Raw genomic sequence first — 10,908 nt, 5'->3', positions numbered from 1 at the left:
AAGCTGTAGAGTCCATTCCGCATTAAAGGAACTTATTACTTATAACGTTTGTCCACCGATTGGCGGCAGCAGTGCGCCATTTTGTTGTTTTTCCACGCGCCAATAAAAGCAGAAGAAGACGCGCGTCTACACATCATGGCGGCGGCCGTTCGGAGGGTGGTTTTTGATAAGGTGACGCGAGGCAGCAGCTTCAGGTATTGATATGATCTTATTTGATGAACATTCCGTTCTGAATGGATTCCCCTAAACAAACTGTGTTCATTTAGTTTACAAACCCAAACAGAGCAGATCAGTTCCTTCTTCCTGGTTTTCCTTCATCTACGTGCGACTACTTCCTACGAGCGACGTTCAAATAGCGCCGAGTTATTGTAAAAAAAATACTGTTTAGTTTATGTGATGGCTTAAAAACAAGCAGATGTTTGTTATATGCTGCTGTTACGGATGCTCACTGTATTTTAGTGTTTTAAAGATAATCAGTGCTCAGATCAAATGAATATTTGCTGACTTACTGCACACAGATGATCAAGTAATAACCACGGTCTGTGTGAAGTTTTATAGAAAACCCAACAAATTCCACTAAGCGGTACCAGGAAGCAGAAAAAACGTCCTTTAAATAGATGAAACCTCCAGTGGATCCAGGCTCCAGGTTTTGACTTTTTGGTGTAAGGAGACAGAGAAGAGGGAATAGAACAACAAGAAGCAGGAAAACAGGCAGGAAACCTTGAAGGTCCAACAATAACTTTGGGAATTAAGAAAGGGTGGAGCACAACTACAGAACAGCTAACGAGCTGAGGGACAATACAGACATGTTGGTGGGTAGAAAGTAAACAAGGAGCAGGTTTTCACTCTATGAAAGCAGACTGGATCCCTTCAGTGATGCTGTCGGAACTTCAGATGAAAACATGCTGACAAGTTGTTTGTTTTTTGTGCAGCCTCCAGCAGCGCAGCCTCACTTCAGGTGAGTCTCTGCTTTTATCACCTTGGCAATCATCAGATTTAAATTTTTTACTTAATGTTGGCAGTTACCACAGCAACCCCATGAGACATAATGATAGTAATGTCATCAAACAGTTTTATTAATAAAGGTACAGGCCTGACTGTGAGGGAAGATCATGTCAGAGTGAATTAAAAAGACTAGATTAAATTATCTTCGAAAAGCTCACACTTTACCAGATGCTGTGTGGTCACCATGCTTACATGTTCACCACTCTGTCATTGAGTCCTGGAAACCACAGGAACAATCTTATTCTGTGTGTCAGACCGGCTGTTATTGTTGTTGTTACAACGATTAGAAGTAACATTTTCTAACACACACAAAGTTACAGGGCTGCACACATTTGTGGTGAAGGTAGAGAATCAAGCCAGTGTATATTGATTCATCTTTGTGGATAGGTATGAGGTTGTGAATGTGATACTGTGGTGGAAGCAGGATCACGTCTCATCCGTCAACGGGGTCCTGTTCAACTGTTGTTCAGCACGGGGCTCAGATTCCCTGCTGATCTTTGTTGACTTCTATCTTCAGGCCGTGGCCTTCTGCCCCGTCCACGCCCCCTCCCACTCCTCTTGGTGACAGGTGGAGGTTATCTTGGTTACCAGCACTACAGGGGGAGGAGCCAGCAGAAGAATGGAGCTCCGCCTCCCATCGCTGCACCTACTGAGGTATGTGAAGACCCATCCAGTTTTTTCACATGGGGTCCGGACTTCTGTAATGGGGAGTTGGCACTTGTTCTCTTGCTAATAAGTTAGAATGAGAAGGACTCCCACACACCTGCTTCAGCCAGCATGGGGAATACTGTCCACATCAATCTCACATCTGCTCCTACAGATTGTCACTAAGGTTCTCACATAAACAATTTATGTTCAGCTTTACAGGATAAGTTAAACAGGACACAATACAAAATACATCTATTCTCTACTTAGCTGATTTACCATCAACTCGTCACTGGGTGAAGAGTAACAGTGATGTCACTGGGATGATGATGTCACTCTGACTGTTCACTCCTCTTTGACACATCAGCAGCTTGGTCAGACCCAGATCTGTCTCACTGGTCTCATCGTGATTGGCCTGTTTACTGAGGCCATGGTCTTTTTCGTCAATCAGTAACCAAGCTCTGATTGGACAAACGCCAAAGGATTACAATGTAGTTTCCAATATAAAATACAGTTATAGCCAAAGGAGTTGAAGAAAATTATTTAACTTCAACTGATAAATGATTTTGATCGAGTCAGGTTGCATGAATTGTAATTAATAATTAATATCATAAACCCTTATTATGTACCCAAAGTGCAGCTTGTCAGCATTAACCCTCCCACCCAACTCCATCTATCTGAGCTTCCCTCCCTCACTCATTTCTTTTTCTCTCTGCAAGCGCCAAAGTGTCTTCTTTCTCTCTGTCAAACATTATAAGCATTAGAAAAACGTCCAGATGTGTCGACGGCCAACAGCAGCAAAATCAGCCGCTCGTTCATGGTGAGTTTTTTTTCTTGCGTAGCCATGATTATAAATTACCAGTAACGTGGTAGCAAACACAGATGCTGTGAAACAGGGAGTTATGATCAGGCTGCTGCTATTATTGATAGCATTCATGTTAGGTTTAGTGCAATCTGTGCTTTAAGACAGGGAGTTAGGGGTTGTTTTTGTTTCTGCTCACATCTTAGGGACAGTGCCAGAAATGATCTTGTTAAGTCTATTTAAATATTGTTATCAGGCTCCAGGTGTCTCATTTGGCTCTGCACCGCCGTCTGAGCACGTTTGGTGGGGGCATGTATCATCCCATCACTTGGCGCTGCCGGCCAGTTGCCTTTTTCTGCTACTTGCTGTCCATCAGCAGTATTTGGCAGCTGAGTAATCGGGTAAGAAGAGCTGCTGATGGGACAGTGATGAGAGGAGAAGGAACAATCTTTGTTGTCTCCTGACTGTGACCAGTCTTACAGCTCTTCCTCTCTCAAGTTCTGTGATAGTTTTTATGCTCCTTTCATCTTCTCATCTCCTCACTCTTATTTGGGGTCCTCCTGCTTCCTGTAACCCTGTTTTTCTTTTGTTTTTCTTAACACAATGAACACAATCATTGACCCTCTAGGTTCTGTCTGTCTCCTGCAGGTGGCGCTGTACCGATCTTTCCCAACCCGCCTCCTTTCCCGGGCTTGGGGCCGTCTGAATGGGATGGAGCTCCCCAGCTGGCTGCGAAGACCCGTCTATTCTCTGTACATCTGGACGTTCGGGGTCAACATGCAGGTCATAGCCCGAGAACAAAGTTCTTCACCTGGGTCAGACAGACAATAAAACCAGAAACAGTGTTTTTAATTTTCCAGGAGACCAGATCGTAGTCTCTGATGATTTAAATTTGGTGGCATTTTAAATGGCACTGAGACTTTCTCCAATAGGAAGCAGCAGTTGAGGATTTGGATCACTATAGGAATCTAGGGGAGTTCTTCCGTCGACGTCTGAAACCGGCAGTCCGACCACTCTGCACCTCATCATGCCTGGTAATATCACCCAAGTCCATGCTCCTCCTCCTTAGCCTGAGCCCTGGTGTCACACATTAAGACAAATATTTAAGATTAAGATTGAACATCTCCCAGGCACCTTGCATGGGGAAAAAAACTTTCTTCCTTTGTCAGATCTCTCCAGCTGATGGGAGGATCCTCCACTTTGGCCGGGTGAAAAACGGTGAGGTGGAGCAGGTCAAGGGGGTCACCTTCAGTCTGGAGAATTTCCTGGGTCCACAGAAGAGTCTGGGTCATGGTGAGGTTTTTCACAAAACCCTGGATTTACAAGTAACCTATAATGTGTCGATTTGTTCTCAATATGAACGATTGATTATTTTGAATTGGATAAAATCAAAACTATTCTTTACGATGTTTTACTTATTCCAACTATTTAAAAAAGTTTCCTTCTGCTGTTAGAGCTAGGGTCCCACTTTCTGTTCTTTGGCAGGTTTAGTCTAGTGTGACTGGCCTGAATCTATGCACAGCAGCACTTGCTGCATATCCACTGTTTCATATAATGACCACTCACTTTTTGTCACTGTGCTGTTTCACCTTCATCTGTGTTACCGTTTCTTCACTGTTGTTTCTCCACAACAATAGCTCATCTTTGCATTCCTGGGATGTCAGGTGTTCTTGGTTGTTGCTTATAAAACACTCCCATGGAGACTTTTCCTGCTGCCTGTTCTGTTATCACCGCCACGCTTGCCATAATATCAGCAGCTCAGTCGGTTGTTGCAGCCCTATTCTGAACCTAAATTGGACCTTTTGACTCTCTCTGTTTAGACCCGTCCTTGTCCTTCAGAGACCTGCTCCTGTCGTCCCCAGACCACGATCTCTTCCATGTGGTGGTCTACCTGGCTCCTGGTGATTATCATGGATTCCACTCTCCTACGGACTGGAGGGTGGAGCTTCGGCGACACTTCCCAGGTGCGTGCTTGTTCAGCCTCTGCCCCCTCAGCTTTCTGCTGTGGCCCTGGTTTCCACCTTCGTTTCTGCTCTTTAGGCTCGTTAATGTCTGTGAACCCAGCTGTGGCTCATAGGGTCAAAGGGCTGTTCTGCTTTAACGAGCGTGTGGCGCTCACCGGCCAGTGGCACCACGGCTTTTTCTCATTAACGGCGGTTGGAGCCACAAACGTTGGATCCATCAGGATCTACTTTGACCAGGTCAGGACCTGTGAATCAATAAACTATTTGATGATATTTACTTTAGAATGTTTCAGGAATTATCTGATTTCTTTATACTTTTTTGCTTTAATGGTTGTTCACGTTTCTTTTTTTTGCTTTGAACAGGAGCTTCACACAAACAGTCCCCACTACACTAAAGGCTCTTTCTCTGACCACAACTACAGAATTAGCAACCAGGTCCAGAAGCTGGCAGGTGAGGGGGGCGTGACCTCCTTGGAGAGAGAGGGTGTGGTCTTGCGAAAGGGAGAGCCAGTGGGAGAATTTAACCTTGGCTCCACCATTGTTCTCCTGTTTGAGGCCCCAAAAGACTTCAGTTTCAACCTGACGCCGGGGCAGACAGTTAGGGTAGGCGAGGGGCTCGGCGGCCTCTGATCAGATGAACTGGCCCAGGACAGTGTCCGAGCAGCTGCTGATTGGCTGGTCTCGGTTTGTTTTTGTAGAACTCAAACTCCCAGAATGCCTTATACCTGGAGCAACTGCCAAAGCTTTTCTCTTGTTATCTGTGATGTGAAACATGATGAACTGAAACCGAATGTTTGAGGCTTCGTTGTTTTCCTCGTCTCCCACATTTGCTCATGGCTAGTTTTGAGGTTTGTCTATTTGTGTTAAAATTTAATTCTAAATAAATAAAGACATTATTTTTTCTCATTATCTTTGTTCTTATTCCATCAAAATCAATTTCTAGGTAATAAACTTGCTACTACATGTAAAAAATGCACATCCACTTTATTTTTCCTTTTTTTATTTCTCAGCAGTAATCCAGTTTTATGTTTAAAGAACATCAAATTCACTAAACATAAATCACATCATTAGTGAAAAAATGTAAAAAATAAAATGTCTGTGTTAGCCTCGCCCCTGGCAACAGCGCCAGCAGCACAGCCAATAGGAGGGTGGTGGACAGCAGTTGCTGTAGCGATGGAAGCGCGGTTCAGCCAGTCCTCCATGTGACCAGCTGTCATCTGTCACTTCCTTTCTCAGCCACAGCTTCCTGTCCTGGGCTGTGGCTCCAGCCGGCACTTCCTCACTGCAGGTGGAACTCCACGCCTGCTGGGCCTTGACTCCCAGGAAGGAGACCAGGTCCAGGTCCAGGCTTGCTGCCCCCCCTTTGGGTCGAGGTGTGTTCTGCCGGCACTGAGGACACGGAATCCACACCTGGGGGAGCGAGAAGTACATTCTAATGTTTCCACTCCTCTGTGTGATGGGTCTAGCTCTGGGTTCTGTTTGCTGTCACACACTTGTAGTTATTTTATTGAACACTTCCCTCGTCCTGTGTCCGAAGAACTGATCCATCTATCCAGTCACAACTCACCTGTTCATTGATGACTGTGTCCAGCCTCTTCAGACACATCTGGCAGAAGGCGTGGCCACAGTGCAGTCGCCGCGGCAACCGAGTGGTTAAATCATAACTGCCAAAGCATACGATGCACACCAGGTCCTGTCTTCTTAGTGATGCCATCATTCCCACAGCTGCAGGGGCGGAAGGACAGGGGAGGGTCCTCTCCTCCTCTTTGTTGTCTTTTAGGGTTTTTTCGTCAGACATTTTAATCTGCATGGACAATAAGAGATTTAAACCTGATCTTTGTTTTTAGAAAAGTAGGCACATTACTTAGTAAAATACAATAGTAAATTTTTTAGTTTCAGTGTGTTTAAGTGTGTAAACAACCGTAAAGACTCGTTCCACCTCAAAGCATTTTAGTCATTAGCCATTTGTCAGTCTCTCCCACTTTGACCTCCTCGGTGGTCTTGTGTTTAATTTCCTGACTTTGACCCAACATCTCAGTGTCAGACAGAAGATGAACTCACCTTGGTTTCCTTCTTTACATCCTTTCAAACTTCATTTTGTTGTGTATGCTTTTCCCGTGCTTCCTTCCTTCCTTCTTTCCTTCCTAGCTTTCTTCTTTCCTTCCTTTTATCGCTTGATTCCCTTTCCTTATTTCTCTCTCCTTTTGTCTTTCACACTTTCTTTGCTCCTGTTGTGTTTTTCTCTTCGTCTGTTTGGTTGTCTGTTCTGTTGATACCTCTGAGAGAATGAGTCACCTTCATCAATTATGGATGCTTGTTCACTAAGGAGCTCATGTGTACCTAGTTCTCTACATCATTACCACTAAACGTCAGATATGAGTCCGTTATTATCCCAATAATAAAGTCTGGACATGGTGCAATTTACATACATGTATGAAACCAAAACATTGACTAATATATATAACACTCATGTAAGACACAAAGCCAAAGTTGATAATAACTTTACAAAAATATTATTTGTTTTTATTTTTACATATATTTGTTTGTTATTAAACAATTTAATCACTAAACATGAGCAGCCAAAAGAAAGTGGAGCTGAGCTCAGGTTTCTATTGGCTGCTGCTGTTGACCCATCATGTTACAACTCATGGAGGACACGCTGCCGTTGCCCAGCAACATTTCATACATGTAAAGTGTGTGTAGTGGACTCCAGAGTTGAGGCCGATACCAGGTGAGTTGTAAAGGTTTAGTGAGGCCCAGAGACGGACTGTGGGCACTGGCTCGTTCCGCATTTTCCGACCTCTGCTCCAGCTCATTTACTTGTCAGGTCGTCTGAGTTTGGGGTCGATATATGAATAAATGTTAAACATTCATTCATATTTTATTGTTGAATTCACTATCTGACTTTATTAACGTCATTATCTTCTCATATTTATATGTTAAAACCTCCTTCATATTAAAAATGTTTTTATTACTTTGATCCAACTTTTAAATACTTAATGGAACAATTTTACCTCAACTGAAGTTGAATCGTTTCCTGTAAAAATCAGAGAAAACTACACAGAAAATACATCAAAACAATTCACAGCGACAACGATAATTTCTACTCAGCCAAAATACTTGTGTGATTACATTTTCTTTAAATCTCTCTCTACCTGGTTCCATGTGCAACATGTCACACATTAAGCTGTTAAGGTCCTTTAACTACATAATATCTCTCAACCATCATTTGTTGGACACTGAACTGTTCCTGAACACTGTCCCTGAATCATTGAACATCTCAATAATTGGACTGTGAGGTTTTATGGATGAAAAAACATGAATGTTTTATTTTACAGGTGATTTTCATTAGGTAATATCTGAATTAATTATTTTTAATTTTCCATTATTGTTAAGTGTATCATCATCAGTGTTAACCATTAAACTAAAACTCTTTTTTTGTAAATGAAGTTATCTGCTAAACGGTCTGTGCAGACATGTTGCAGGTGTAGCTTAAAGTTAAATCTGCACTCCATACACCTGTAAAATGAAACATCAGTGTTTACATGAACTTTATCTTTTCACTGCAGACAACAAATGGCCGATGTTCTTTTACTTTCTTGCTTCCTCAGTTATGTCCTTGCCTCCTAGATGTTTCCTCAGGAGAAGGGAGCAAAGATGTGACATTTGTTGGTGTCAGGTCCTGATACGTCACTTCCTTTTGCAGCGGTAGCAGCAGGCACGGCACCTCCCGCCTTGTTCCTCGCCTCCATCTTTGTCTTCTTTCACCATATACGGCGGTGGCGAGTTCGACACATATGGGTTCCCCTCACTCACTGCCCCTGGGTTGGCTATCACTGTGCTGTGGTCGGCAGAAGAGTGGAGCTTGGCCCGAGGGATGGTCACCTGACCGTATGGATTTTCAAGAGAGATGTTGATGTTGGATGACATCACTGTTTTATTAATCAGGAAACTGTCCAATCAGAACACAAGAGGTGGCTGAAGTGAAAGACAGAAAGAGAGATTAATGAGTAATCACCTCCAGCTGATGAATACAGTTCACGTCCAGCAGAACTAGAGCCAGCTGACGACAGCTGAAGGCTGAAGAGTTTGATTAATTAGCTGGACAAGGTAACTGTAAAGCAGTGGTTCTGAGTAACTGGACAAACCAAAGAATTATGATAAATATTTATTATTAAGTAAGAGTGACTCTCGCAACACAGTGCGGCACATGAGATGATTAGAACAGCCTTCAATCAGCTTCGGATACAGATCAAAGTTCCAAATGTTCCCTACGCTGGTTCTCAGAGCACCATCTCCTTGTGGATACTAGAGGTTCTAGAACGGGAGGCCGAGCCTGGAGTTCTCCAGACCTGGTTGTGCTGGTCTCAGTCATGTGTGTTGGGACTCTGTATGCCATGTCTCTATGCCTAAAGCTGTGGAATGACATGCGTGACACTTACTTATTAATATTTACTCAGTTCATTCCACAAACTCCCAGACTCAGGAACTGTGTGTGAATCTTTCATCTTCTAACTACATGACATTGTGTTCATTCGAGTTTCACCGCACAATGAAGTTACTCCTTTTTTTACATTTACTACATTCAGATATGCAGTCACAGTGAACATTCTGTGTCAAAATATTCACTATATAGAGTACTATGATACTTAAATGAGTTTGCTAACCTGTTTAACACTACTTCCACTTGTAACAGCGTGTGCGTCCTTTGTAACCTAATTATTGGAGTAGTTTGCTGTGAGTTACACCATAAATTATTATTGATTATTGAATTTCCCTGCTGTGGGATAAATAAAGTTCATCTATCTAAAGTATTTACACTCCTACTTCAGGAAACCTTTGGATTACGTACTTTATGTTGCATGGCTGTACTTGTGGTCTTAATAATAGAACCTCAGTATGTTGTAAATCTGTTTCGACAACACGAAGCTGGTGACTCACCTCTTCACACTCTGCAGGTAGTTTTTCTTTGTCTGCTATTTCTTTGGCAGTGCTGCTGTTTTTCTTAGTTCTTCGTGTGAAGTGAAATAAAAACACAAACCTCTTCTTCTGACATTAAATCAAGTCACAAACTACAGGAAATGACTGAACTGCAAAAATCTGTCCTCTCTCTTTTTTGTGAGTAAGGCTCTCACACCCGCCTCACCCAAACCTGTCCAGCCTGTTCAACATACCTCTCTCTCAGTTTATGCTCCCTCCCCCTGATTTTTACTCTATTAAAAAAGACAAGTGACAAGCTAAGATAATTATGAGCTGCTTTAAATTAGATAAAATTGGTTTGGATACAAACAGTTTTAATTTAATCAATTTAACACGCTATTGATTTTACAAAACTTAGTAGACAGAATGACAGCTGGTCTGTCAAATTAAAAAGAAAATAGCCATGAAATCTGACTTGCACTGTATCTATTTCTGTGTTTACAATTGTTTTCTGTCTCGTTATTGTAACTCATATGTCATTGTTGTAGACCTGCAGCGACCTGTCTGACAGTATAAATATGAATATTATAAATCCACCAGTTGTTGTGCTTTTATATTAAATATATCAGCAAACTGAGAACTGCAGTTTTTTCATTTCAAGCATTTTATTGTAATTTGACTGAACCAAGAGGCACATTTACCGTGGCGTCCTTCATCATTTGTCCTTGTTGTCTCTTACTACCTGGAGACCTTTGTTGTCCTGATGACAACAATAAAACATGGGATGTTGTGGACAGAAATAAATGCAGTAGCCCGTACACAGATAATAAGGACATGAGGGGCCCAGATGCTGGCATGCCATTTCATGATATTAAGAACAACAACAATAATAATAATAATAATAAAAATAATAATAATAACAATGTTTGCAGTATTCTCAGGTGTAACGTTCTGTCCCGTGCCCTGGGAACTGGCTCTACAGAAACTCTTTTTTATACCTGTCCTCCGAGGTCCCACCCACACTATGCCCTGACTGGCTGGACTGGCTCTGTGTTTGTGTGTGTGTGTGTGTGTGTGTGTGGGGCGGGGGGGGGCATGCGTGTGTTATAGTTGATTTATTATCCACATCTAAACTCACTTTAAAGCTTATTCTCAGAAGTGGGATATAAATGCATATTTACACCGAAAGGAAAATTCCACCAGTTGCCTTTAAAATGATGTCACACAGTCGTAATAATACTGACATCGGCCTACAAAGCTGTCGTCTGAACTACGTTTGTTTTTCGCTCTTCACATACACCAGTGTTTGGTGTCATGGATCAAATGTGTGGAGCAAGTCTGCAGGCTGCAGCAGATCACGGGCCGTGGTGTGACAGATACGTGAAGTGTAGACTGACAGCGAGCCTGAGGGTCCTGGGCTCACGACGTACCTTTGTGACGTCATAGGCAGGCTCCAGTACAGCGCAGCACAAAATCACCACAAAGACACAGATTTCCCATACAGTTGTTAGATTCGTATTATTTACATTTTGTTCTACACGTTTACCGTCCGCCCTTCCCTTCGATTCCTTC

The 10,908-nt window shown here is 42.7% G+C and overlaps 2 protein-coding genes across 4 annotated transcripts; one reads left to right on the top strand and one right to left on the bottom strand.

Moving 5' to 3' along the window:
- The first annotated feature begins 61 nt into the window (after positions 1–61).
- pisd (phosphatidylserine decarboxylase) lies at positions 62–5,325 on the top strand. Its single transcript, XM_029169516.3, has 9 exons — positions 62–194; positions 933–958; positions 1,523–1,659; positions 3,101–3,235; positions 3,385–3,486; positions 3,622–3,745; positions 4,273–4,416; positions 4,493–4,653; positions 4,780–5,325. Exons 1-9 carry the CDS (start codon positions 136–138, stop codon positions 5,044–5,046), a joined length of 1,155 nt encoding a protein of 384 aa, XP_029025349.1. The 5' UTR covers positions 62–135; the 3' UTR covers positions 5,047–5,325.
- An 84-nt stretch (positions 5,326–5,409) lies between these two features.
- Positions 5,410–10,907, bottom strand: rnf224 (ring finger protein 224). 3 transcript variants are annotated; one of them, XM_029169519.3, is made up of 4 exons: positions 9,358–9,587; positions 6,478–8,394; positions 5,984–6,220; positions 5,410–5,826 (listed from the first exon to the last, which is right to left on the bottom strand). In XM_029169519.3, the coding sequence occupies exons 3-4, from the start codon at positions 6,212–6,214 to the stop codon at positions 5,518–5,520; spliced, it is 540 nt and encodes a 179-aa protein (XP_029025352.1). In that variant the 5' UTR covers positions 6,215–6,220; positions 6,478–8,394; positions 9,358–9,587; the 3' UTR covers positions 5,410–5,517. The 3 variants fall into 3 exon arrangements, with proteins under 3 accessions (XP_029025352.1, XP_029025351.1, XP_029025350.1); XM_029169518.2 differs by lacking the exon at positions 9,358–9,587 and adding an exon at positions 10,767–10,907 and having other exon boundaries at positions 5,984–8,394; XM_029169517.3 differs by having other exon boundaries at positions 5,984–8,394; positions 9,358–9,589.
- Between the last annotated feature and the right edge of the window lies 1 nt (position 10,908).

The sequence above is a fragment of the Betta splendens genome, chromosome 12, assembly GCF_900634795.4.
Source record: "Betta splendens chromosome 12, fBetSpl5.4, whole genome shotgun sequence".
Lineage (NCBI taxonomy): Eukaryota > Metazoa > Chordata > Actinopteri > Anabantiformes > Osphronemidae > Betta > Betta splendens.
Note: the sequence above shows the minus strand (reverse complement) of the source record. Positions and strands in the feature narration are given on the sequence as shown.